The sequence below is a fragment of the Podarcis tiliguerta genome (genome assembly GCF_965153285.1).
Source record: "Podarcis tiliguerta genome assembly, chromosome: 5".
Taxonomy (NCBI): Eukaryota; Metazoa; Chordata; class Lepidosauria; order Squamata; family Lacertidae; genus Podarcis; species Podarcis tiliguerta.
Genome location: NC_139538.1, coordinates 78980177 through 79006765, shown reverse-complemented (window position 1 = coordinate 79006765; position 26589 = coordinate 78980177). Strand labels below are relative to the sequence as shown.

Genomic DNA, 26589 nt, shown 5'->3' with positions numbered 1-26589 from the left:
TGCATAATTAACTTCAGGCTTAAAGATATATTCTTCTGTCCCACTTAGGAATGATGAGACCAAGCTGAGAGTGTGGTTGTGGATCCATTCAGCTGAGATTTAACTAACTCAGGGGTGTTAAAGCCTGATTTATTTATTGGCAGTCCTAGATTGTATAGCCAGAGATTCAAGATGGGTTCAAGTGTTATATGTAAAAGAGCAAAAGCTGGAGGTTTGGTTTCTCTGTGTCTTCAGATGACAGAACCCTGCTGTGCAGGTTCACATTGTGTGTGTGTGTGTGTGTGTGTGTGTGTGTGTGTGTGTAGATGAAAAGAGTGCCCATGCACAATTCTTACTGTAGCACAACTGAATCCAATAGCCAGCATGGGCCAGGAGAAGTGTTGTGCTGTGTTAACCTCTCCTATACTATTTTGTCCTGCTATGCTGCTTTTGCTTGGGCTGCCACTTGCACAACAAAAGCAGCTTGCACAACATTGCAGACTCTCCCACTTTTTGCACTAAATGGTTCTTGCCAAGTGACCTCAGGGCTTCTTCCTCCAACTTGCACTCCAGGTCTGGATTCAGGCATGGTCCCAACGCATAAAAGATGTAAGAGGCACAGAAGGAAACAAATTGGAGAACACTATCGTTTGTTTTTGCAGTATTTTAATACAGCATTAAACTGCTATAATGCTAAAAGCAAGCCATATACTATTCAGCAAATAAGGCACATGTCGGAATGCCATTTTATGGACAATCCACAACAGAGGTTTGACAGTCTTTTAAACAACCCAGTTAACCAGTTATCACCTTCGTGGCTGAAATAAGCCTGGCACCCCTGAGGCCTATGTCCATAGAAATGTTATCATTATTATTATTTTTAAGCTGTACAAATTAATTACCAGTTACAGAAGAGAAAAATTATACGACTGAAACTGAAAAGAAGTCTGTGGGTACAGCTATGGTGTTTTTTTCTTTAAGTTTATAAGTAATTGAACTAATCTAAACTGGTAGGCGTTAATATGATAAAAGGGTTAGTTTTATACAATGTAGTGATTGCTGCTCTAAATAACCTTTGTAAAGGAAAAACAAGCCCAGTACAGGATTGAACCTATCTCCTATTTTAGCATGGTTTAAGAATCACACAAACAATCTTAATATAATGGAGCTATGTGAAACCATAAAGCGTAAAATGCATATAATACGTGCACATGCATATTGTATCATTTTATGAATTCTAAATAAAAAATAAACACAAAATGCTTGTGTCGATCTAACTCTTTCTTGATTATGGCCACTGATTGATAGTACTGTATTGTTTTACTGCTAGCATGGCATCGCAAATCCCACAGAGTCTTTGCAAACTGCTGTGAGCCTTCCTTAGCAAAACAATGTCTCCCCCCTCCCTCCCACCCACCCTGAAGAGATAGTGTGACAATAACAATAATCAGATAATATAACCGTGTTACAGAATTTCTGAAAGCCAAATCTGGACTCTTTGGATCATTTCACACATTACATTGCAACAAAACCAGGGAGCTGCAGCAAACCCTGCTGTCGAATCTAAATGATGTTACATGTTTGTCACATTTACCCCCTTGCATGTTAAGGTATGCAGTAGGTTATTTTAAAAAACTAGATGTACACCTGAAAAACATAATGTGTGAATAAGTCCTTTGAGCATTTGCACTTCAAAGCTAACTCTTTGCACCGGAGTCCCTGCTATGCTACTATAAAACTGTGCCGACATAGAAGTCATTTTAGCCCCATCCTAAGCATAAGTTTTGGGAGTGGGCTATAAACAAGTGTGTCTTTCACAAGGTCATAAAGTGATAGTGTAACATCTGATTCTTACCAAATCAGTTATAGCTTCTCTAAAAAGGCAATACTTTTCAAAATACACATATAAATAAACCGAATAAGCATATTAATATAAGTTCTAAACACCTGAATAATATACTGGTTACTTAATACTGATATTTTCATCCAAAGGAAAACAACAACAAAAACAACAACAATATGGCTTAAAGAATTGCAAGGGTTTTTTTTTCTTCATGTCAGAATTATGTACCAACTTTCATATAATATTCTATGTAGACAATATTTCCTTCTTAATGTAGTTCTGTTGCATACTTTATACAGACAAAAGCATTGTAAAAAAAAAGAAAAAAGCAAAAGCAAAAAAGCAAATTCCTTTCATAAATATTTTCTTGAGGATACACCCTTAATTTTGTATAATACTTAAGAAAACTCTTAGCTCTGTTAGTATTCTAGTAAAAAAATCCAAGGCCCTTTTTGAAAGCTTCAGAGTTGTAAAAACACTTTTTAAAAAACCCAAACAGAACAAACGATAGTTTTTTTAAAAAAAAGGCCCTCAAATATATACAAAAAAGGTTACTGCAAAGAGTTTCCAGATAACAATTCAGTATTACAAAGAAATATTTGTAACCATTCAAAAATTTAAACACCTAAAAAGTATTTTCCCCAAAATACACACACAGTATTAAAAAGAAGAAAGGAACTCTATGTCAAGTATAACTCAAGATAAATACACATCTGCAAGTAAAACTGTAAAATATTTCATAACAGGGGTAAACAGTAATATCAATTGACTACATCTATTAACTGCACACGATTGTCCCTTTGATATTCATCCTAATAAAACACAAACCTTCATTTGTATAGCTACAATTTCAGTCGTCTTACTGAGTGCTACAGCCATTCAACAATACTTCCAGAGGCAGTGGTTTTTGTAGACATAAAACAGATAGGCACTGAGATCATATATATATATATACACATACACACACTGCCTTAAAGAATGACAGTGTGGATCATTCCGTTAAGTCTGAATTAAAACCCGATATCTGCTTGCTTAAATTTTAACAAGGTTTACATGAGGATGACTTAGCACTTGCATGATCAGAAGCCTGAATAATGTCTAGAACAACGTAGTGGGCACCATGTAGCCAAAGGTAAGCACTTCTAAGTCCCACTGATTACAACAGGTTTTGGGAGTTGACTCATACAAAACCAAATAGTTGGCCCACCAAGATAAGAGCTCTCTAGTCTGCCTGGCAGTAGTTCTCCAATGTGGTGGGTGAAGGCATTTCTCAGCCCTGCTATCAGAGAACCCCTTTTTAAAGGTGCCAGATATTTATCCTAGAATCTTAGGCATGCAACCCATAAGGTTTGCGCTCTGGCCTATCCCCTGATGTGCTTAACTTTCCCATTGAAATGGATGGGACCTAAAAAGTGCTTCGCTTTGGCTGGATCATGTTACAACTAGTTTGGGAGGGGGAGGAATCTAACTCCATAATCCTAAACTCACATTTCATTTTCACTGGAATTTCCAGGTTCAATCAATTAGGCTCAAAAAGATTTGACACAAACAGGGGTTACATGGAACAGCAGGTGGTTCTGTGACACATAAAGCATGGCACTTTTCATGCATAGATCTCTATATTTTATTTTGTCGTTGGCACGTTTGTTGGAAAGCCAGTGCCCCCACATACCAGAGGTAAATATAACATTGGCACTGGTAGGAGAGTTGCTGGAGACCTGCGAGTTGCCAATTCGCAGGGGTGAATATGCACATCTTTTCAGATGGGCCTTCCAAAATCAGCACATAGTACTCCCTGAAAAGCCACTACTGAATATTTGGGGGGGCGGCGGCTCCAGAGTGGTTTTTAAGACTGCTCTATGTGCTGCTGAAAGAAGTCAAATTTAGAAGCGTCTTTATATACCAGTCAAAATAATCCTGCACATGTACCTATAGGAATGGCTTATCTTCATATGTAAAAAAGAAGTGTGCAAACTGCCCATTATTTTTTAGCACATGCTGATAAACTTCTAGATTTTCCAGGTGTGTTGTTTACAAAGCGTATTTTGGGCATTTTCTGCAAGTGGATGTGATGTAAGAGCACTAAATTTGCACTAGAAATGTATTTCTTAAAAAGAGACAGATTGTTTTCTGAGAAAAGTTGGGCATTGCAATCCCAGTTACAAGCTGTCTTAGTTCATATTTCACTTTTCCTTATTAGATATGGAGATATTACTGCTAACATTTTATAAGTGGTCAAAGAGAAATACTGTATATGATATAACATATGGCTCTTTTGTAACCATATTGTTAACTCTCTTGCAAGAGTGAAACAGAATTAACACTAAGAGTTCAAGTTTTTAAATGCCACCACTCACCTCCACATGCCCAAGATAATGAGCACTGTACTGTTCTTTACACAGTCACTTAATCTGGCAATGAAATGGAAGGAAAGTTAGAACTTTTTATACAGGAGCAGTCTTCCTTGCTTTCTGCTTTTGATCAGTCCCTTGATCACGTAAACAAAGTAGATAAAGAAGTTCAGGGTTTTCTGTCTCAGGATAACTGCTCATGTAAACAATATCTGATGCAGAAATGGCCTGATCCCTTGCTTTTGTATAATCACAATATCTTCAAGTGGTCACTGAGTCACTCATAAGTCACTCAGGGAACTATATTTGAAAACAAAAGCCACATTGGCTCTACAGTTGCATTTGACAGAATTCATAATACCCACAGAAGGTAGGCATGGTGATTCATGTCACACCCATTTTATTGAGCCCTAGGGAGAATTCCTGACTTGTCAAATTTGATAAAATCAGTCATTATTGCAGGATCTAGCCCAGAGATACTGAGGCACAGTCACATGCAGTGCTGCTAGATGGTGCTATAAACTATTTAAATTGAGTTAATTAATTTCCATGGATTCTGAATGAATACTGCCTGCCATCCATATGAGACTTATTTGCTTAATGGAATTAGGAAAATAAAAGGAATTTATGTTTTCGGCAACAACATGACAGGTTCACAACGAAATTTGTTACTGGAATAGGGCTTCTACTAATGGATTTAGAAAGAGTGCACCTGTTTCTTTAAAGAGCTCTGCCACATTCAGCTTCAGATTGGCTTGCAGCTGTACTTAAGTGCTGGTGTCCTCTGCTCCTAACCACTGTGGCATGGAACCAGGATACACAGCAATTATTTTCAGAGTGTTGGTGGCGGTATGAGAAGCATAATTTCTCATGGTGTATCCAGTTTTGTTAAAGAGGTTTGGCAGGTTTCATAGTGCTTCAGAAACCTGCATCATCTATTTGGCCAAGGTAACAGTGAAAAAGACACCTCCACCATAGCACTTTCAATGCTCTTCAAAACCACTGTCTGCCTTTAGGCCCACATTCCACAGGTGGGACCATAGCTCAGTGGTAGGGGATATGCAGAAGTCTGGAGGAAAGTGTTTACTGCCTGAGATCCTTGAGCGTTGCTGCCAGACTGACTCAGCATAAGACAAATTCCTGTGTTTACCACGGGAATGGAAGGAGCCTGAGCTTCTGGACCACTGCAATGATGGTTGACGATCTGCCCAAACTCTCTTTGCCCTGCAGCCCACTATTACCCTACTGGGTTCCAGATGTGAAACGTCTTTTAAGCATTGTTTTCTTATACATGATGATAATCAGTGAAGCACTTCACTGCTACTGCTGATAGAAATACTCACCGCAAGTGTTTATGGATAACATGGCATCATCCCTAGCTGATCTGACATGAGATTATTTGACACAGAAATGATCCTGCTTTGCCAGGAACCAAAACATCCCCGTTGAAGATCATCTCAAGTGAATATTACCCAGAGCCACAGTCCACCTGTAATTCTCTGTAGAAACAGGTTGTGCAGGCAAATGGTCCAGTCACTGCTTTATCCCTGCTCTTAAATTTAATACATAATACAGAAAGGAGTTAGAGCAGCTCCAATAATATATCTGCTTCACAAGTAACACTTGAAAATTCTCTCACTTGGTGCAATTATTACATTTCCTCTAAACTAATATAGTAAAGTTTTGGAAGATAGGAAGAAGGGACAGCTTTGCAGTGGAATTTCCTTTATGCATTCCTATGATATCCCTATGGCTACTTAGATATATTATTTGATATTTAATAGGAAATTGGTGTAGTTGTTTCCTGAAAGTGTCACTGAATACACAATAAGTAGGCCCAAGTATATATATATATTCAGTTAAGGTATGGAGAATACGTCTCCCATGATTCACAGTAAATTTACCTCTGCCCACCCTGGTCCTAAATATTTGTACTTGGCATATATTCTGCAGTGATGTTGAAGCAGCAACCCTGTAATGGCATGCAATATGGTTTGGGTATTCTAAACAGTTTGGGTGCGCAGTCTTGTGATTGAGCTTTTTTTGGTCTTATGTATAACAAAAAGTAGGCCACATAGAAGCTTATAAGCAGTGATGAAAGCAAGTGAATGAGGTGTTCCTTGTCCCAGACTCCCATCATGCTTTTCTGCTGTTCTAAGCTCAAGGCTGATTAAGGCGTTATGGCCCCCACCAAAAATCTTTGGCGTAGTGGCACATGAGGATTCTCCATAACCATTTTGCAAAATTATAGGGTCTGCTGTTGCGAACATGGAGAGCTTCTGAACTATTACATTGCTCTGCATGCGCCTTTTTGTGATGAGCTTGATTACAAACATGCTTTGTGCAGAGTACCACCATGCCACAACAATTTTCTGTGGACCCTATCTACTTGAGGGGTGTAACGTATGAAATTTCCTTCATTTATAATGTAGGCAAAATTGTTGGTGCCATATTGCTTGGCAAGTCCCAAGTGTCTATCCATTCCTGCCCTCCGCCATCACTGTCTTTAAGTCATGTGTGGCTCAAGCACAGTTCAAACAGAGCTCCTAAATGAATACATCAACAATACTTTTTGTTTAGGAACCACTGAAGGGTTACAGGGAAGCTCCCACTATCTATTGTTTAGGGAGCTGATGTGTGTCTTTAGATGTGGAGAGTACGTACATCTTGAACATAGTGTGTGAGTAGATCAGTTAGTGACATCTCATTTCACTGCAGGAAAAATCTAACTGTAGGGTCTTTGCTCTAAAAGGAGCAAAGGGCCAAACTGCACTACAGAGTACGTGAATGAGAATTATAATGGGGCAGGGAGGGCTTGGGATAGCCTGCTATGGTGAGACAAAGAAAGTTGAATTTATCGTGTTGGCTATATAAGGTGGTTGGTTATGTGGCATTCACAACAGTAGGAATTTCAGCCACCACTTGCATAGCAAGTACATAAAGAAAGGAAGGAGAAGCTTTAGAAATTGTGACAAGGGAACGGTATTGGTCAACAACGCCCTGAAACAACAAATGCATCCTAAGCGCATTTGCTCAAAAGTAGCCTTATAGATTTCAGTGGAACTTCTTCAGAGGAAGCATGCTTAAGACTACTGGCTAAGAAAGATGAATTCCTGATCGACCCTTCCTGTTCTACCATTATACTTCCATGCAAAACACTCCCTCAAACAATTATTCACTTGTTCTTTTTAACCCTCAAGATTCTATTAATCAAAAGCCTACCAAAAGTCTCATTTCAGTGGCCCTGGACTCTTGGAAAGCAAGCAATCAGATGCAACTCTCAGACCAACCCTAAAGTCAAGGAAAATGAACATTCCCCCCTCCCACACACACGCACATGCACACCTTTTTCTAGCTTAGCCCTCATTGTATTAGAAAAATATATCGTTTGTGGCATTGGCTAGAACCCACATTTAACATTTCCACCCATTTTGTCTAATGCCTGCAAAAGCCATGACGTTATTATATACCTCTCTTGACAAACAATACTGTTTCACCTGGGCAGGATATTGGAACTGTGTAAACAATCAACAGAAACCACGTCGGTGATTTCATCATGAACATGATGGGCACAGCCCAGCAAAAACTGCTACTGCACAACCACCACCCCACCTGTTTTAATCTGGCTTGTGTGAGGCTGTTATGCAAGACTCACAGGAAAGGATGACGGCAGTACAGCAGCAGCAGCGCTTGACAATTTGTGCCCTACATCAGTAACATCTGTTTCATATATATATATATAAACACACCATAGTCCTATAAATACAACTTGCACGTATACACATACACAGGAAAAGGGTTACATTCTATTAAAGGTAAGGCGTATTATTAGTTTGTTGATAGGCAATATTGGTGATGTTTGGGGTTCTTGTCTGATGTTCTTTTTTCCTCCCCTCCTCTTTCCTTTTGACTGTTTGCTGCCAGAGGATGTAAAAAGGTGGTGGCAGAGGTGATCCCTGTGTTGATTTATTGCACACGGCGGCAGTAGTACCCCAACACTTTACATTTCTCACAGAGATGCTGAGGGTGTTCTTTACTTTGATCAGAAACATCCAGGCCGTCGGGCTTTTCCAAGGGTCTCTGCATAAGGAAGGTAAGCACAGGCATACATTCATGTTAATGTGAACTGAAATGCAGCTCTGCTCCAAAGACACATGAAACCATAGCAATATGCAGCCATTCTAAACACTGTAGGTTAGGAGATGAACAGAGAACTTTTATAGATGGCTGCCCACTGATTAAAGAACATTCGATGTTGATCATTGCCACAAATTCTTAAAACACATAGAATCACCGGGTACCACATACAAATTAAAAAGGCAAAGGGTGAATGTTTAACAGTAATCTGTCTCCCATGTGGTTTACCATTTAAAATATGGTTTACCATTTAAAATATTTGCATATTGCCAGACTCTCAGGATAAGTGGGCTGTTGAAATACCAAAATTGTCGAGAGCCACCAAAGTTAGATCTGGGAATCCTCAGACGATGATATTATTATTATTATTATTATTATTATTATTATTATTATTACCCCATCTGACTGGGTTTTCTCAGCCACTCTAGGTGGCTTCCAACATATATGAAAACATAATAAAACTTTAAACTTTAAAAAGCTTCCCTATACAGGGCTGCCTATACAGAAGTCTTCTAAGGTTATACAGTTACTCATCACCTTGACATCTGCTGGGAGGGTGTTCCACAGGGTGGGTGCCACTGCCAAGAAGGCCCTCTGTCTGGTTCCCTGTAACTTCACTTCACGCCAGAAGGCTCTCAGAGCCGGATCTCAATGTCTGGGCCAAACATGGGGGTGGAGATGCTTCTACATGTATACAGTGCCAAGGCCCTTTAGGGCTCTAAAGGTCAGCACCAACACATTGAACTGTGCTCAGAAATGTACTGGCAGCCAATGTAGGTATTTCAGGACCCAGCGGCTGCTCCCAATCACCAGTCTAGCTTCCGCATTCTGGATTAGTTGCAGTTTCTGAGTCACCTTCAAAGATAGCATGGCCTGCACAACAGCTTTCCCTACTTGGTGTCCTCCAGATGTTTTGGACTACAACTCCCATTAGTCCCTGCCAGTGTGGCCCAGTGGTCAGGGACAATGAGAATCCACAGAATCACAGAACTGTAGAGTTGGAAGGGACCATGAGGCTCATTTAGTCCAACCCCCTGCATTGCAGGAATCTTTTGGCAAGGTGGGTCTTGAACCCACAACCCTGAGATTAAGGATTCTTAATCTCATGATCTACCCACTGAGCTATCCCAGAAGGGTTCAAATCACCTGGAGGGCACCTTGTTGAGGTAGTCAGTTGCACAAGAGTGCAGAGCACTCTCCTTTTCCTTGCTGACATTAACCCTGGATGTCCCCCATCTGCAGTGAACACTGGGAAGCTATCCATATTCCTTTACATGTAAAGGCATGATTCAAATCTTGCCTCAGCACAGAACACAGCACTAAGAAAAGGGGGAAAGGGATGTAGGAAAGGTTGTAGAAACCAATTTAAATGCTCTCTATGGTGTCAGAATTGCACATCTATCTCTCACTGCAAAGAATTACTGTCAGAGCAATGTATAGGTTTTTGGAGTACCACATATATTCCATGCAATCATCTGTTTCCTGCCTCCCCATCACCCTGAGCAATATGCTCACCATCCTTCCCCCCCCCCCCCCGCCAAATATATGACCATGATTTTGGCTGCAGTACTTTAAACGTTTTTATTCTAGCGGAGCAAGAGTGTTTCAGATTGCAGCCTTCCTGCTTTTTCCTCACCAACCCTCCCCGAAGCAGCTTTAAAACCTTAACTACAAATAAGACATTTTTGAAGAGAGACATAATCCAGAAATGAAATCAGCTGTTTATTCCCCAGCAGTTCACTTCAAATGTCTATCATAAAAACAAAAGTGCTGTCTGAAATTACACACCGTGTAAGTGAGATGGAAACCAACCACTAGCTAAGAGTCGGAAAGAACAGCCCTAAGGAAATGAGCAAAGGTCTACTACATTTTAAGATTTAAGCAAAAAATAAATACCCAGCTTGCTCTTGTACCTGAATAGCTGCACTGCCATATTTCTTGAAATAAGTTAAAATTATGAATGAACTTGATAAAATCTGAGGGTTTATATCTTTTCTTCCCGGCATTCACAAAGAGAGCCCCCCTGCACCCCGCAAGGGCCTCCTTTATTCTGTGCTATGAAAGGTCTGCTGAAGGTTTGTGCAATTTCCTTCTCCTTCCTGCTGGCTCTGCTGCAATGGTGGCTCCACTGCTTTGGCCAAAATGGCCTATGAGGTTCCCAGCAGAGGGGACCCTGCCCAGTCCATAATAGAGGGGGCCAAAGGGCTCTAGCTCAGGACACTGTGCGAAAGTGCCTGGGGGAGAAGCTGCCGTGACCTGACCCGAGAGAGACAAATGCAGCAGTTATCGTGTTTATTGATATAAACTAGCTTAAAGCAAATTAACACAAATACGCAGGAATAATTTTTTCCTGGAAGTAGAGCAAAGGATGTTGGGGGTGCCAAGAGTTTCTTGGACCGCAGTCAGAAACAATATCTTTCCCTGGTTTGCTTTTCCCAGGCATTGGTTGATTTCAGTTTTATTGGCCTGCAACCCATTTAGATCTCAGAAAATGTTATTGTTACCAGCACGTTATGACATACTTGCGGAGGACAGACGTTGCAAACACAGGAAATCAGGTTGTTATGGGCCAGTTGGAGGCCACAAAGCAGTGCTTGGGCTGCATGCATCTGGTGAAGTGCGGCTGAGGTTCAGGCTCCAGAAACAGCACAAAAGCAACAGGCATTAAACCAGTATGCAAACCAAAGCATAGCAAGCAAGCGCAGCATTTCGTGAGGGTAATGATGGCCATAGTCTAGAGCAGTAGTGGGGTGGCCCAGGTTTTCTAGTGGAAGGAAGCACTGTCCACATCAGTTCATTTGCCAACTACGTCCTAGCAGCTTGGATGTAGGGATGTACACCATGGTGGAAGAGAATTTGGTGCAATGCAGTGGGTTCCAGGGCATGGTCAGTTCATGTGGGGCACCAGCCAGGACTTGGCTGTTGCCTGATGTGTATCAAAGGCCAAAGCTGACAGTGCAGATCCATGTGTTTAAATGTGGATCTCTCCCATCACATAAAAAAATAAGGCATGGGAGCCCAACTTCAAGAGCAAAAGGGGTGAGGGACACTAAACCTTTTCCTTGCCTGCCGCCTCCCTGCCCCACCTCTCTGGATCTCTTCTCCCCATCCGCTTTCCTTCCGCCTTGGCTCCCTTCTGGTATCAGAACTGGAATAAAAGTGAAGTTGAGGAGCAGACCAAAAGTGGGCAGAGGGATTAGCACTCCTCAGAGGGAGTGCAGGACCAGTGTCAGGGGTTGGACTAACCACAGTCCAGCAGAGGGCTCCCTGCAGATGAGAGATGCGTAACCAGTCTTCCATTGAGAAGTCCCCAGCAGAAGTAGAACAAACACAAGGGGAGTGGTCATTGCAGGATTCCTTGCAATGATCACCTGTTTCTCTTATGGGAAGTGTCCCTGCAGGTTGCAGGGCAGAGATTGAAACAACATATTATTCTTTATTACAGTGCTATTTTTCTAGAAAAAGAGATGCCAAAACTCACCACGAAACCTCCTTGTTCACTTATAATAGCAATGGTGCCCACCTGAGAGGTACTGGAACTGAGTTCTGGCTGAAAAAAACCTGCTTTATGTTGCTATATTCCCATAATAACTATTATATATCCTGTAATAATTGCCACAGCAAGAATGTGTATGTGTACACCAAGACTGAGGATGCCTATATCATACCACTCAAATTTAGTTCACATTTCTTCAAAATTATTGTACATCCCCAACCAAAGTTTCTTATGTTTTTTTGTGATCAATTAGCAACTTTTATATGTGTTTATGTATCTGAGGCTTAAATCCCCCCAGTCCCATTCATCTTGTTTGTATGAATAAATGTACACCGTTAATATGGAATACAAAGTGAGAGAGAGCTGTTCTTTGCACAAATGTGCATTCTGACCAATGCACACTTGCATTACACACCAATTTAAGCCAGGGAAAGCACTTTAAGTCATGTGTGAAATGCCCCAAGTAATGGAAGGATTTGGCTCAACCCTTCATTTCATACACAGATGATTTCTCTGATAGTTTTCTGGATGCCAAACAGGTAATGTTGCAGGTAGTTTATATGTATTTTTCCTTCTGGAACACAGGACAAGAATCTTTTAAAGGAGAGAAATATTTTTGGTGACACGTCTGGAATTCTGTGAGCAATTTATATGTTTCCAAAAACCCTTCACTCCCAATAAAACAGTATCCAGCAAAGCGAAGCAACTACCAACTGGCTGAATCTAAACCCAGTTCTGCAGCTGTCGTTACAGAAACAGCAGAGAAGGCCAAAATAACAACAATTTTTTAAAAAGGAACTTGACAGGAGGCCAACCAGGAAGAAGCCACGGCATTGATGCTTCTCCTAGAAAGTGGCAGGAGGGAGGGGGGAAATGACCATTCAGAGGCTGGCATCTGGGTGGCAACGCTGCCAAGAACACCCAAGGAAATGGATATGCATGCCAGCTCAATCACGAACCCACTGTGACGTCAAACCAAAAGGGCAGCGAATAGCTAATTGAAACAAAAAGCAGTAGCCTCCTGGGAAGGAGACCTTGTTTCTTTTAGAGCACCCCACAGTGCTATCGGTGGTGGGGTGGGGGGAAATACAGCCCTAACTAACCACACTGAGAAAGAGCTATGTGTTAAAGGGCGACATGGAAACTTCCCTGGAGCTGTGTGAATGGTGAGCTGCGCTGATTTGAGGAATGAAGGCTGCAATCCTCAGCACACTAGCCTGGGAGTAAAGTCGCCTGAGCTGAGTAAAATGTGCACGACGTAAATGTATTGGAACATATTGTGTGAGAGAGGGCTACGGTTAATTAGCATTTGTGTTTGCATGTAGTCAAGAGTTCCAGATGAATAGATCAGGTGCCAAACCGCAACTGATTTGACATGCCACAATTAATTGCATGCTGGTTTGAATCATGCCTTGAAAAATATTGATACAGTCTTAGAAATAACAAATGTCAGTAGGAAACAATACTATAATGAATTTAAACTACATTTTACTAACTTCTTTGGGTTCAGATACATCCAGGTTTTTGTCATCTGATGACATCGAGGCGAAAAAATTGATGGATGTGGATTCCAGAGGGAAGGGTGCCACTTTCCTGCCTCCAATGTCAGTCCCATGAGCTGCGTTTGCACATGGGTTGTTCCAACCAAACCATGGTTTAATCGGAAGGAAGAGTGCTACATAGAAGTTCCCGTAATGCTGACCCCTTGCTCCTGCCATGTCTCTGAACCTAAGCCCATGGTTTATGTTTTTCCCCAAACAAACCACAAGTGAAGATCCAATTTTGGAATTTTGTGGGAGTTCCCATATGTCATCTTTTCCCAGGGCATGCCATCTTTTTCATTAAAAAAATGTCCAGTAGCACCTTAGAGACCAACTAAGTTTGTTCTGCTTTCATGTACATGCACACTTCTTCAGATACACTGAAACAGAAGTCACCAGACCCTTATATATAGTGGGAAGGTGGGGTGGGGGTTTTCTAAGAAGGGTAGTAGGAGATGGGTGATTGACTCAATGGGTATGGTAAACCTGTTGGCAACTGTTAAGGACTGCAACTGGTCCTACAAGAAAAACCAAGGGATAGTATGCAGATTACCAAAAATAGCTCTAGCTATTTATATTTGGATATATTGGATTAATGGATTAATGTGTGCAAAAGTGACTACTTTGCCCATCTCTACCAAGATATGCATGCAGACTGCTTTGCATATACAGACTACTAAGATTTTGCCTTCCTGCCTCTGTCATCAGAGACTGTGTGTGTGTGTGTTTGTGTGTGTGTGTGTGTGTGTGTGTGAGAGAGAGAGAGAGAGAGAGAGAGAGAGAGAGAGAACTTGTGTGCTGTTGTTTCAGCTGTAGATGGGATGCACTTCCCTTCATATGGAGCAAGGAACAATGGAGAAAAGCCGTTTTCATATTTAACCCAGGTTCTCAGAATTTGATCTTAAATCATCAAGATGTCAAGCACAAATAAGCTGGGTAGGTTTCACAATTTCTGGGAAGATCATTTGAGAGAGGTCAGAGATTACAGTTAGAGAAAGAGGAGAGCAAAGTCCCCCATTTCTAAACTCTGCATGTGATTATCCGTCAGGATCAGCTATAGTTTTGGCTACCTTATGGTTCTACACACTATTTTTACATTATTATTTTTTTAAAAAAGCTTACTATCCCTCCTATTTTTACAAGAAATTTAGTTGTTGTCTTTTTTAAAAAAGAGCAACAAAATATAAAACAATCTACAATTCAACCAAATCATGTATAAAAACACAATAGCGCAATATCAATTCCAAAGCAACTACCCGAGTTAAGCATCAATATCAAAAGGAGGAAATATTAAGTGGAAGGGATTTTTAATCAGCTAGGTATTTTACCAGTCATCCAAAAATATATATATTGCAGGGGCCTCGGGCAAGGCTTCTCGCAGGATGAGCACTGCTACTGAGGAGGCCGTAGCACTGGTAGTTTCTTAGCATGCCTGGACCAGTACCTCAAATGGCTATTGTTGCATGTGGGGAGGCTCATATGGAAGAAGATGGTCCTCAAGGTGCCCAGGTGCCAAGCCTTAAAGATTAACACCAGCACCTTGAATTGATGCTGAAAACAAACCTGCAGCCTATTCAAATCCTGGTATGATAGACTAAAAATGCCTAACACCCATCAACATCCTTGCTGTGACATTTAACACCAGTTGCAGTTCCTGAATGCTTTTCAAAGGCATACCCACCTAGAGTGTTTTGCAGTAACCTAATCCGTAGGTCACTGTGGCATGAATGACCATGGCAATATTCTACTCCGTCAGGAATGGAAAAGTCAGGTGCTACCTGAACATCTAATAATGGCATTGGATTCAAGGAGTACCCTCCCCCAAACCGTGAGCCTGATTTTTCAAGGGGTGTGTGACCCCATCCAGAACAAGTTGCGAACCCAGACTAAAAATCGGACACTGTACCTACCAACAACATGTCTGTTTTGTGTGGATTATATTTCAGCATATTCTACCTCATCCAGTCTTTCACAGCTACCAAACAGCAGTTCAGCCATTCAACTGCCTCGCTAGGATCATATAAAACTAAGAGGTAGGGTTGAGTGACACACCAGGATACTGATGCCTCCATGACCCACACCCCAACCAGCATTTTCATGTGCAGTGTATACTAAACAGCACGGGAGACAGAAGGGAACCTTCCAGGACCCCAGAGCCCACAAGCAAAGGCAAAGAACAGCAGTCCCTTGGCACCATCTTCTGGGTCCAAATTCTCATGAATCAATGGAGTTGGTTCAATACTGTGCCCCTAATCCCCCACGCTTTCAAGATGGTCCAGAAGGGTACCACAACTGATGGACTTGACCACCACTAAGAAATCCAGGAGAACCAGCAGAGAACATCCCAGTCCATTTTCCATTGCAGGTTATCCACCTGGATAACTAAGGCAATTTCTGTGACAAAACAGACAACATTGAGCAGATGCCATGGTGGTGGAAAATGAAGATTCCTTTGCTACCATCATTGTCACAAAACAGGCTCAATAACTAGTTCTAAGCTGTTTTGGTTGGGCTCGCTATGAATCTTCCTGTACTTTCACTCTAGTGGTTTGCTCACTTGTTTCATTGCTCCTTAGTAAACCAAAGAGTTTTATAATCTCCAGGGGAAAGCTAAGCTCCACCAGGGGCTTAGAAGCAATAACTGGGCCACTTCTGTATTTCACAGATTGACCAGGACAGTGGCAGAACTGCAATCTATTTCAGTGGGAATTCTCCCACCCACACAGGGAGCTATCAGGATTCTACCTGGATTCATCAGTCTCCAAGGATGGACAATTTCAATAGCTCCTTCCTGCAGAGTTGGGCAGTTGTCCAGAGACTAAACCTAACCAGGCAGTGATCGGTCAATGACAAGGAAAGCGCACCGACTTCCTCCGCCATCAGACCATATTGTCCCAGCCCAGGACAAAGCAGCAAGTCAAGCACATGCCCTACAATTTGTGTGTGGGACCAGGTACCATTTGAGGCAGGCCCACAGTTGTCATGGTAGCCATGAAATCCTGAGCTACTCCAGTCAGGTATGAAACTCACCCAAGTTTGTAAACCCTGGAGAATCCAGCATCACTATGAAGATTATCATGGCCAGCTTTGGTAAGCAGACTGTTAGATGGTGCACCAACAGAACTGCTATCATATCCTGTGTTTTCCACACCATATGCAGACACACAGACCTAGTGGGTTGCCTGGCAAGAATGATGGCATCATGGCAGACAGCAGCAATCCCTCCTTCCTGTCTACTGGGACTATGCTGCTGCATAGTGTAGTAATGATGACTACTTGACTTGTGGTGATATAATTGCTAACAGTTATGAACCATTAAAAATCCAATTTCAAAATGTGTTGTATTTAAGGTTGAATATATCCAACAGCAGGCTTTTAAACCATGCTGAGCATCTTGCTGCCTTCTATTGTAATTGCTTAGCTCCCCCTCACATACAGAAATCTAAAATGGCAACTCTGACATGCAGGAGGAAAGGGTAAGTCGTCAAAATATACTACAATTCCCTTTCTGTATAAATATATATTCAAGGTAAGGACTTCAACCCACAAGCAACTTTATATTTATTTATAGAATTTATATACCATCCTATACCCGCCAGGTCTCATATCCTAAATTTTGTAAACAAGCCATTCATCAAAGTGTCTGGTTTTACCTAGTGGCTATAGCCCTTTTGCTGAACCCCAATAATCTTGGAGAACTACACAAGGGATTTCTTTCACTCTGTTTCTGCTGTTGCTGCCAGCAAAGGAGCAGAGACTGTGCTTTGGAATGGATTCTAAATTTCTGGCATGGTGTCATCATTTGCTAGTCACACAGCCTCCAGTCTCATTTGTAATGGATCAGTTTTCATTTTGACCTACTTTAAAATAATCTGAAAGCTTTATCTGAGCACTGAAATATTTTCTGTGGCTAGGGGAGGTCTTTGCTCTGCTCTTCCAAATGACCTTTTCTTCGTACTTAATGTCATACACTTTCCCCAACATTACCTCTTACAACTGACACTCTTCCACCCTTCACATTCCCGATTATACAAGCACAGATCCTTGTCAAGATTTAACAACTGCAATTGCATCAAGTATAACTCTCAAAGAGATCGGTAAATACACCCCACATTCTCTGCCCATGAAAGACACAAATATCATCATATTTTTTCAGTCACAGCATCCACACCGAAGTTGACTATCCTTAGCTAAAATGTCCCAATCTAGCAATGGAATTTCATACATGCAAATAATGCATGTGAAAATGTATTGCAGTGCTCTCCAGTCCCCACTGAATGCAATGAATGTGTCTAATGGGATGGACAGATCAGTCAAATTCTGCTCCATGTCTGTCTCCCGTGTGTTTATTCATAAGTTATTCCTCCTCATTTTCATATTGATCTGTGATGATTTTTTTAAAAAGGGAAAAACATGCATGGAAATTTGCATTATTTTTCAATGCATTTTATTATTTTCACAAAATGCAGAGTTGTGTGCACATTTTACCCAAAGCACACATTGGGGGGGGGGGGGCTGTATTATACCTAAAACACAAGTTTTCAAGACATTTCGGTATACTTCGTTTAGTCAAGAACTTGCAGAAGTGCAAAAACCAAAAGATACCTGTGTTCCAATCTATACATTAATCCAGGCCAGGAAATGTGAATCAGATTGATTCATTTTAAAAATACTATATGGACAAAACAAAACTCTCCACTCTCCCTACTAATAGGAAATTCTCACCCCCCCCCCCAATCCAGATTGCACATAAGAAAGCAAAAGCAGCACATTACAATAAAAATGAGTTCACTTTTCATTTTAAAAAATAATAAATGGGAAAAGTGTGTGAATAAAATCTACTATAGGAAACCCTATAAGAATTAACAGAGTGCTATTTTAGACCCCAATGTACCATAAAAAATAATCCCAAACATTTCTTATTCTTTGACATTAACTAGAAGTAATTGTCAAATACATCTAATTGTTTTTTAAACTAAACTATGACTGGGCTCAATATCAGATAACTGAAACAACTATAAGAGGATTAAAATGTTACTTAAATTCTTGACAATTGTTTACAATTACTTTAGATATTCTGAATAAGAAGAAAATGTCTTTTGTTTGTTTGAAAAGTTTTGTTGCTGTTGGCTTTTATAAAAATCAAAAAGTTTCGACATTGTTTCTAACATTCTTCATGTGCTTCCCATAATAAAATATGAATAAGCATTACTGGAATATACAGTTTTCAGTAATCATGTAAGCACTCTTGCTCATAGTCTCAGTCTTGCTATGTCTCAGTCTATTGCATTGAAACTTACTTGGTGTTCCACTTCTTCCAATGTATACGTTTAATTGAGGGGAGGGAAACCTTTTCTGTCCCGGAAAGGCCTAGTGTGATAGGTGGCTGGGGCTGCAAGAGCAGCATGGTGATGCTTGCCAAAGCCCTCTTGCAAACAGCCCATGCATGCTGCACTCTGTATATTGAGTTTTTGGAGGCTCACTTGAACCATATGGAGGAGCACCTGTAACAGCCCTACCTGCTTGTGAGGATACACATTGATGTGGCACTTGATACATTCTTGTCCCATGTTGGCCCAGGAGTTTCCACTCATCCATTTTCTCTTGCACTTGGGGCATTTGTATTCACCAAAGCAGCGTTTTTTCCCCTGGTACGGTGTCAGGCCTTCTCCTTTTGGACGTGCCTAAAATTTGAAGAGGAGAGAAATAAATGTAATCATAAATGAAGCGCAGAACAGGAAGTGGCAATGGATTGCGCAGTGAGTTCTGAGTGCCCAAGAAGGCTTAGGCCCTCTCCCCTTTCTGCATAGCTCAGGTTCTCAGCTACTATGCTATACCAGTGTTTCCCAAACTTGGGTCTCCAGCTGTTATTGGACTACAACTCCCATCATCCCTAGCTGGCAAGACCAGCAGTCAGGGATGGTGGGAACTGTAGCCTGAAAACAGCTGGAAACTAAAGGGAAAATCTGTGCTATACCATCTATTTCATAATCTAAACATAGTAATCTAAGGAACACTCAAATACCAAAAGACAATCGAACAAAAAAGAGCAGTGAGATTTGTAAGCGCTTCTACAAGTAAGAACTTCCCCCCAACATTCTGTCCCACTCTCCCAAAAAGTTATCCCATCCAAGCATGACCAAGACATGAAATCCAGGGCAGGACTACATGGATAGGGGCTGGGCTGGCTCTCAGTGGCTCCCACTGAGCTGTGAGGGATAATGCAAGCCAGCTACAGTAGGCAACATGACTCCCCTGGTGTTATTTTTTCCTACCCTGCCACTACAACAGCTGGCATCTTGCTCGTTAATAAATAGCAGAGTAAATGCAATCTTAAAAATTCATTCCTTTATCCAGTACCAAAGGCCAGGTGACACTAAAACAGTGCACTCTGCTTCCGAAAAATAGGGAGAAGTAGAGAATGCTGGACTTCCTTGGGAGTGAATTCCAAATATATGGTGCCACTATGAAGATGTTGCTTCCGTTTGCAGCTGTTGAAGGAAATTCCAGTACTGAATGTTCCCCAATGGGATCATATGACCCAGACTGTTTAGGGCTTTTATTGAAAGATGGTAACCAGCACCTTGAATGGTGCCCAAATTAGTGCATCCACAGAGAGCATGTCAGTAGGAATTGCTTGTCCCAGAGGTGCTCAGCACTTTTGATTCTGTGCTTGGCTTCCTCTGTAACTACCCTCCCCTATGACTATGGACTTGCTTGTGAATGCCTTCTCTCTGCTTTCATGGGTAGTAAGCATGCAGGGAAATGCCTGCTCTCATGAGAACCCCGAGGCCCATATGGTTTTTGTTTCATGTGTTGTCATTCTATTATCCAACTCCTGGAAACTGTGAATCACGGCCCTTTGTGGAGCTGACTGTGCTATGATCCATTTATGTTGTTGTCTTCTGAGGTTGCTTAACATTCCCTGATGAAATCCCCAGTGTTTCTTAACTGTGCGGGGCGCCACTTTTCTTGGTCGGCAATATGCATGCACGATGATTTGTTTTTATTTGCAATACTTCAACTGTTTTATACATACAGATGGTCTGTTAATGAGGACGTGAGTGATGCCTTTTTCCTCACTTAGACAAATCTTTGGATTTTGCAAGACACATAACTAACAGAATATGGGATTGCTAATTATATGACAAAATACATTGCAGTTGTGTTGATAAAATGCATGACGAAGATAATCCAGATTTGCATTAAAACTAGGGGAACTAATACAGAAATCTGAATAAGTAGGCTATACTAAGTACCATGCTAGCACAGCAATGTTTAGGTACTGAAACAGATGCCACAGTTGGTGTCCATTTTTACAGGGTCTACTGCTGTCTCCTCTTTTGCTCCCCTCCTCTTGTGCCCTGCTTCTTCCATACATTTCCCATTCCATCCTTGTTTCATCAAGCAAATGCCACACTCACACTCTGGTCATAACAAGCTCCAGAGTATTTCATAATGATGTTTCTAAACTCTCCCAACACTAAATATCAGGGTTACTGAGTAAGTTGCTCCATGACTGCTGCAGAACGGGTGTTAAGGTCTCAGCAGGCGTGAGATGGTTAAATTACAGTTAAGGCCATTTGGTTGCTTGGCAGTCTGTCGGTTCAGCTGACATGTCAGCTAGCACTGGGAATTGAAACTAGTTTTTTAAAAGAAAGAAAGAAAGAAAGAAACCGTTGGCTCAGTTTCTTCGAAAGGAGTCCAAATTACAAAATGGTATTTTGACATAATATGCATGTAAAGGTGGAGTTCCTGGCTGCAGAGGTGCTGGCAAATCTCCCGTTCCCTGATAATAGCTGACCCCGATTTCCAGATAAGATTTGTGCCTGAACTTAAATGTTTCTAAAATTATCACACACACACACACTTCTCTCTCCTGGAAGCCTGTAGGGATTAAATGTCTTTCCTCAAAGGCTGTTGGTAACCCACTGTGACCTGAGCAGGCCAAAGGCCTCTTTGTTACCCATTCATGTAACTACACTTCTGTTCTGCTGGAGACATTTTCTAAGGCTCCCAGAATAAATTTAAGCTTTCCGAAAGCCAAGTGGGTCCTTAGCTTTAAGAAAATCTCTGCTTTGCTCTGGGAACTTGTGCACTATATCTTGGTGTAGAGGTCCAAATAGCTCTTGGTTGTTAAAACTGTGTAGAAGGAAAAGCAGGTGTTTGGCACGAAATCCCGAACTTGGCAGGGATGGGAGATCCCATGGCCAATGGCGATAGCTCGTGCTGTGTTGTGTGTATGTGAGAACTTCAGAAAAGTACATTCAGCGTATCTGGCCCTGTGAAAGGAGGCAATGAAACAAGGTGGGTATTTCCCTTGTTTTATTGCATGGGGATAAGGAAGGCCATAAATGCAAAACTTTCAATGAGGAATGCTATATTTTCCACTTAAAGGAGCCAAAAGGTTTGCCAGAAGGGTAAGTTGGGCTACTGGGGTCAGGTGGGGCTGGGCTGCAATGGGGGTGTGAGTGAAGCCAGGCAGACAGGGATCAAGTGGAAATTCTGGAGTAGCAGAATTCAAGACTACTAACTGACATGTGCCATGAGCTAAGTCAGTGTTTCCCAGTGGTCAGGGATGATGGGTATTGTAGTTCGAAAACAGCTGGAGACCCAAGTTTGGGAAGCAATGCTAAGTGAAAGGATGAACAAGGCAAAAGAAGGAGAAAACAGGAAGCACAAGCAGGAGGTTCAACAGGCATAGCCAGATTCGAGTTCCTGATTTGAACTGCTGCTCATCCTTCCAGCAGCCACAGCCACTATAGCTGCTTTCTTAGCTCAAGAGCCATATTGTGTTCTGGGCAATATTCTAAGGGCCATATGCCTGTGGTCTGGGGACAGGAAGGACCTACTGACAAGAGAGCTTGGGGATCCACATTTGCACCCAGAATCTACCTTCCTTGGATGCCCGTGCAAGAATTCCACTTAGTGGTTTTTATTCACAATGAAGCGGTAGTGTCAAATTGTTGTGAAATAAAAGTAAACAAATAATGACTTCTCCTTTGGGCAAAAATAGAAACTATTTGCAGAAGGTTGGTGACAGCACAAGAAACCCTGGACATTTCTTGTGAGTTAAAATGGGCATTTATTGGGAGCTAAAATGGGGTGTTTCCTACCCTTCTGGTGAACCATCTTCCTGGTCCCCATGGCAGGCACCCCGCTCCAGATTGCCATGTTACTCTTACGCCAGGATGACCCAGTGTGTGATCCTAGCTCTTCCCTGAGGTGCTAATTAAATCCAAGCTGAGGTGTACATGGAGAAGAGGAGCTCCTGTTCTTTATGCTGCATCTCTTTTACTTTGCTGAGAATCACCCTGCTTTAGCCAGACAATACAGATGAACCACTAATGGAGGCTTCCTGACCATGGTCCCCTCCTTTTCTTGACTGCAGCCAAGGAAGGGCTATTAAAATAAATAGTGATGTTTCTGCACAGGATGGACTGCAGGGTTTATATATATATATATATTTCTGGCTCAACTCCTTCTTCCCTAGAGCAAGCTGGGAGTGTCATGGTGACCCTCACAGCTGTGCAGGGTTCTCAGTGAGATGGGTTATCCCACACCGCTAGTAAATTTGTTGCATCATCACCCCTACTTGGGGAATTGCTCCTGCTCCCTCCTGCCAAGCAATAAATACTCAATGTAAATGTGGAAGGAAACACGCACATAAAAGCTGCATCTCCCTTCCATTTACTAATAATCAGCATTTTATACAGTGCTTGAAGCTACACAATATCTTGTAATCCTTGCAGGAATTATAAGGTTGGTGTTATTATTCTGACATTGCAGAGGAAGGTTTGAGGCTGAGACAGAGTGGGGTGAACAAGGTGACTTCATGGCAAGAGACTAAATTTACACCAGGGATTTCCTGATTTGTAGTTTAGAAGTAATTGAATCTTACTTCAGCACTAATTATAGGACCAGGGCTCCCCCCCCCCACCCCAGCCAGAACTCACCAGAACTTAGTTCTGGCACCTCTCAGGTGGGCTCCATTGCCATTCTAAGAGAATGAGGGAGGTGTTCCTGGTTCATGTTCCTTGGGCACAAATATTTCCACATGCCTTCTCCTTCCCTGGCACAGGAAGATTTTGCTTCTGAATTCCCTTAACCACAGTTTAGTGTGTCACCAAACCCACACTGGTAGTTAATATGTGTGTCGCTCTCTGGGTTCGTAGTGTGGTTATCTTTAAGTTCTCCACACTTCAGTTTCTCTAAGGACGCCTTGATCTAGTTTATTACATTGTTTTTAATCCTGACCTTCATCCAAGAGGGTCATTGTGACATCCCCCCCCCCCTTCCTTCTGCTACAAGCAGCACTTTAAAAACAGTGAATAGAATGAGTTTTGGACTGAACCTCCACTATAGCCATAAATTCAGTGGGTGGACAAAGGTAGGCCTCTCTTATTTCTTCATTCTAAGTTTCCCTGTGTTAAAGTAGGAATCACAACCCTTGACAGAGTTGTTGTGAGGATAGATAACAAAAACATTGTGAAAAATATACTCCACAACCATCCTCAACTACACATTATGCAGACTCCCAAGATTCTTCCATTCAGGTATGTGGACATAGCGGTGCTGGTGGTTGTTTTGCATTGTGAGCTCCAAGCAGATAAACAGATGGTCTGGCTTTGGGACAAGGCAGCTTCCTTTGTTATTCTCATATACCCCACCTACCCTTTCCCCTGTCAAACCACAAATGGGCTATAATAAGATTTCTGAAGCATCTAATCTCCCCCCGCCACTCCCTTCCCCCACTTTGGTGAGTGGCCAACTGGGGCCCAACTGGTCCGTGTATCTCATGGAACGGCTTTGCCAAGCATCTTGGCAGCATCAGGCATCATAAAGGATCTATTTGCTTCCCTTGGGACAATTCTCCAAAAGTATCCATTTGCAGAGTTTCAGTCATGCCTGGATTTGATGCTGAACTTTTACAAATGCAATAATGTGCACAAGCATCCTCTCAGGCTGGAAGGCAAATTGACCACTGAGGGTGTATCTTCTTCTGAAAGCTCCAGGGACAAAGCAGAGTATTGGAACATACAAGCATGTAGCCAGCAAGATGCTGGACTCACTCCACACAGAGATCTGCGTCGATGGGAATATTTAATTAGCAAATGCTTATCCCTCAAATGTCAGAATAAAATAAACGAGTGATTTGAATTGCTGGATGACTGCTGGATAAATCCCCCGTGTACAAACACTGTCTTGAAATGTGACCATTTGCCATAGCATGAAGTTCAGTTGTCAAATGCTAGTGTGATAAATGATAGGCTCCCCAAATCATGACAGACGTGTGGTCATCTCCAAAAGCAGTGGCGCCTTGTCTCCTCTTCCTTTCTCCCTCCCGTAATATTTTGTATTGGAATCATGATGCATGATATCTCACCCACCTACCCACATGCACCAACTATACATTTTTTCACCCTACATGTTTTCGTGCAGGCTTCCTCAACCTTGGCCCTCCAGATGTTTTCAGACTACAATTCCCATCATCTCTGACCACTGGCCTGCTAGCTAGGGAACATAAGAGTTGTAGGCCAAAAACATCTGGAGGGCCGAAGTTGAGGAAGCCTGTTTTAGTGGAACATCGTCTTCCGTGGTTTCCTGGGTGCAAAAGTTTCTATGTCATCCATGCAAAAGAACCCCTGCAGTCTTAAACTGGGAGAAGGAGACATTGGGGTGTTAAGCTTTGAACCTCTGCCTATGCTGAAGCCACATGTGTGTAAACATATGCAAATATTAGAAGACACCAATAAGCCTCCTGTGACCTTTTTCCGAAGGGGACCAAGCCCAAGAAAGTGCTGTACCCCTGAAATTTCTTAAGAGAATAGAGGTGTGCATATAACAGCTTAGTAAGGCAAAAATGTGTGACACGACATTGTGTTGAGGGTTTGCAACCCCTACACCACTTCATTAGCTGCACCATGAAAAATCTTAAGATGATGACCACGTAGCAAGCAATTTGTCCTGTGAAATGCTAAGGGGAAGAGTGGAGGAAGAGATATTTTAACTGCGGTTGTGTGGTGAATGTAACTTGCAGAACCTGTCTTAGATTACCGTATAAATAAGAACAAACCAGTCTATTAAAAGCAGCATTATTGTAACAAAAGAATATTAGTTTAAACTACTTTAAAACATTTGTTGGGAAAGCTATTATACTGCCACCTCAAGTCTAGTACGATTATGGTCTTGCAGGAATCCCTTAAGAGGATACTCCACAGCTAGGGCACCATAACAGAGAGACTGCCTGGGCAGCCAGTGATTTAAGTAGCTGAAAAGAAAGCATGGCAGCAGAGATCCTTCGGATATTCTTAGACTGCAGAGAAGCTCACACTGGAGAAAAAAGTTCTCTTGAGTATTGGCTGCAGATGTTTTAATCTATTAGGGTGGCTTTCAATTTTGTTTTACTTAGATATGGTTGGCATCTGTCTATCTCGGGAGACAGTGGAATAGTGCACTTTCGGAGACAAAGTCACACTGTTGATGAGTAGAGCCATTGAAATCAATGAACATTCGGTCCATATAGTTAAGAGGGTCTGCTCTGAGTAACACTCAGTTGAATACCACCTTTAGGATTTCAGTGGAATTTCCAGGTGGTGTTGATTGCATTAATTAAAAGGTATTTAGATACAAATATTTGATCATTTTCCCTATGTGATTCACAAGAAAGAATAAAACAACATAGTAACTACGAACAGAATATAATACAGCAGAAAGGCCACAAGTTCACAAAATGCGCATAAAACAGCAATTTTAAAATTGTATTTAAAAAGTGTTTGGGGGGAAATGGTTGTGCCTGGCAAAAAATAATAATTAAAAAGGCACCAGGTGAACCTCTTTGGAGATAGTATTGTGTTATTGGGGAGCCATCAATAAGAAGGCCCTCTCACGCGTAGCCACTTGCCTCAACCCAGATGATGGGGGCACCTTCACGAGGCCCTTCTCTGAATATCATAATATAATTTAGAAACATTATCCCAAAAGTTGTTTCAGAAGGGGGGGAGGGAATATACATCTCTCTTTTTCTACAATGATGACTGAGTGGCACGATTTGGCAGTGCTAATCAGGAACTGCTTACACATGTTTCCAGATGCTGATTAAAGCTGCAAGAGATGAACTACTCAGGAGCCTATAAACCTAAAGTGCTGGCTTGGCAGATGCCCCGGTATTCAAATTAAGACCTGTGCTACAAATCTTGCAAATGCCTTGGCCACAATATTTTGGAAATAATCTATGTAGTG

At 41.7% G+C, this 26589-nt stretch overlaps 1 protein-coding gene across 3 annotated transcripts in view; it reads right to left on the bottom strand.

Annotated features, from left to right (window-relative positions):
* Positions 1 to 632: 632 nt before the first annotated feature.
* ZCCHC24 (zinc finger CCHC-type containing 24) overlaps positions 633 to 26589 on the bottom strand; it is a 111777-nt gene continuing 85820 nt past the window's right edge. The window contains exons 3-5 of one of the 3 annotated variants that reach the window (XR_014511193.1): positions 18867 to 19031; positions 3986 to 8253; positions 633 to 3820 (exon numbers count right to left, since the gene is read on the bottom strand). Coding sequence is in view for 1 of the 3 variants with exons in the window: in XM_083440626.1 (XP_083296752.1) it covers positions 8140 to 8253; positions 18867 to 19031 (279 nt within the window). In the remaining 2 variants the exon portion in view is untranslated. Of the gene's footprint in view, positions 8254 to 18866; positions 19032 to 26589 lie in introns of all 3 variants that reach the window. The other 2 variants (XR_014511194.1, XM_083440626.1) reach the window with 2 other exon arrangements.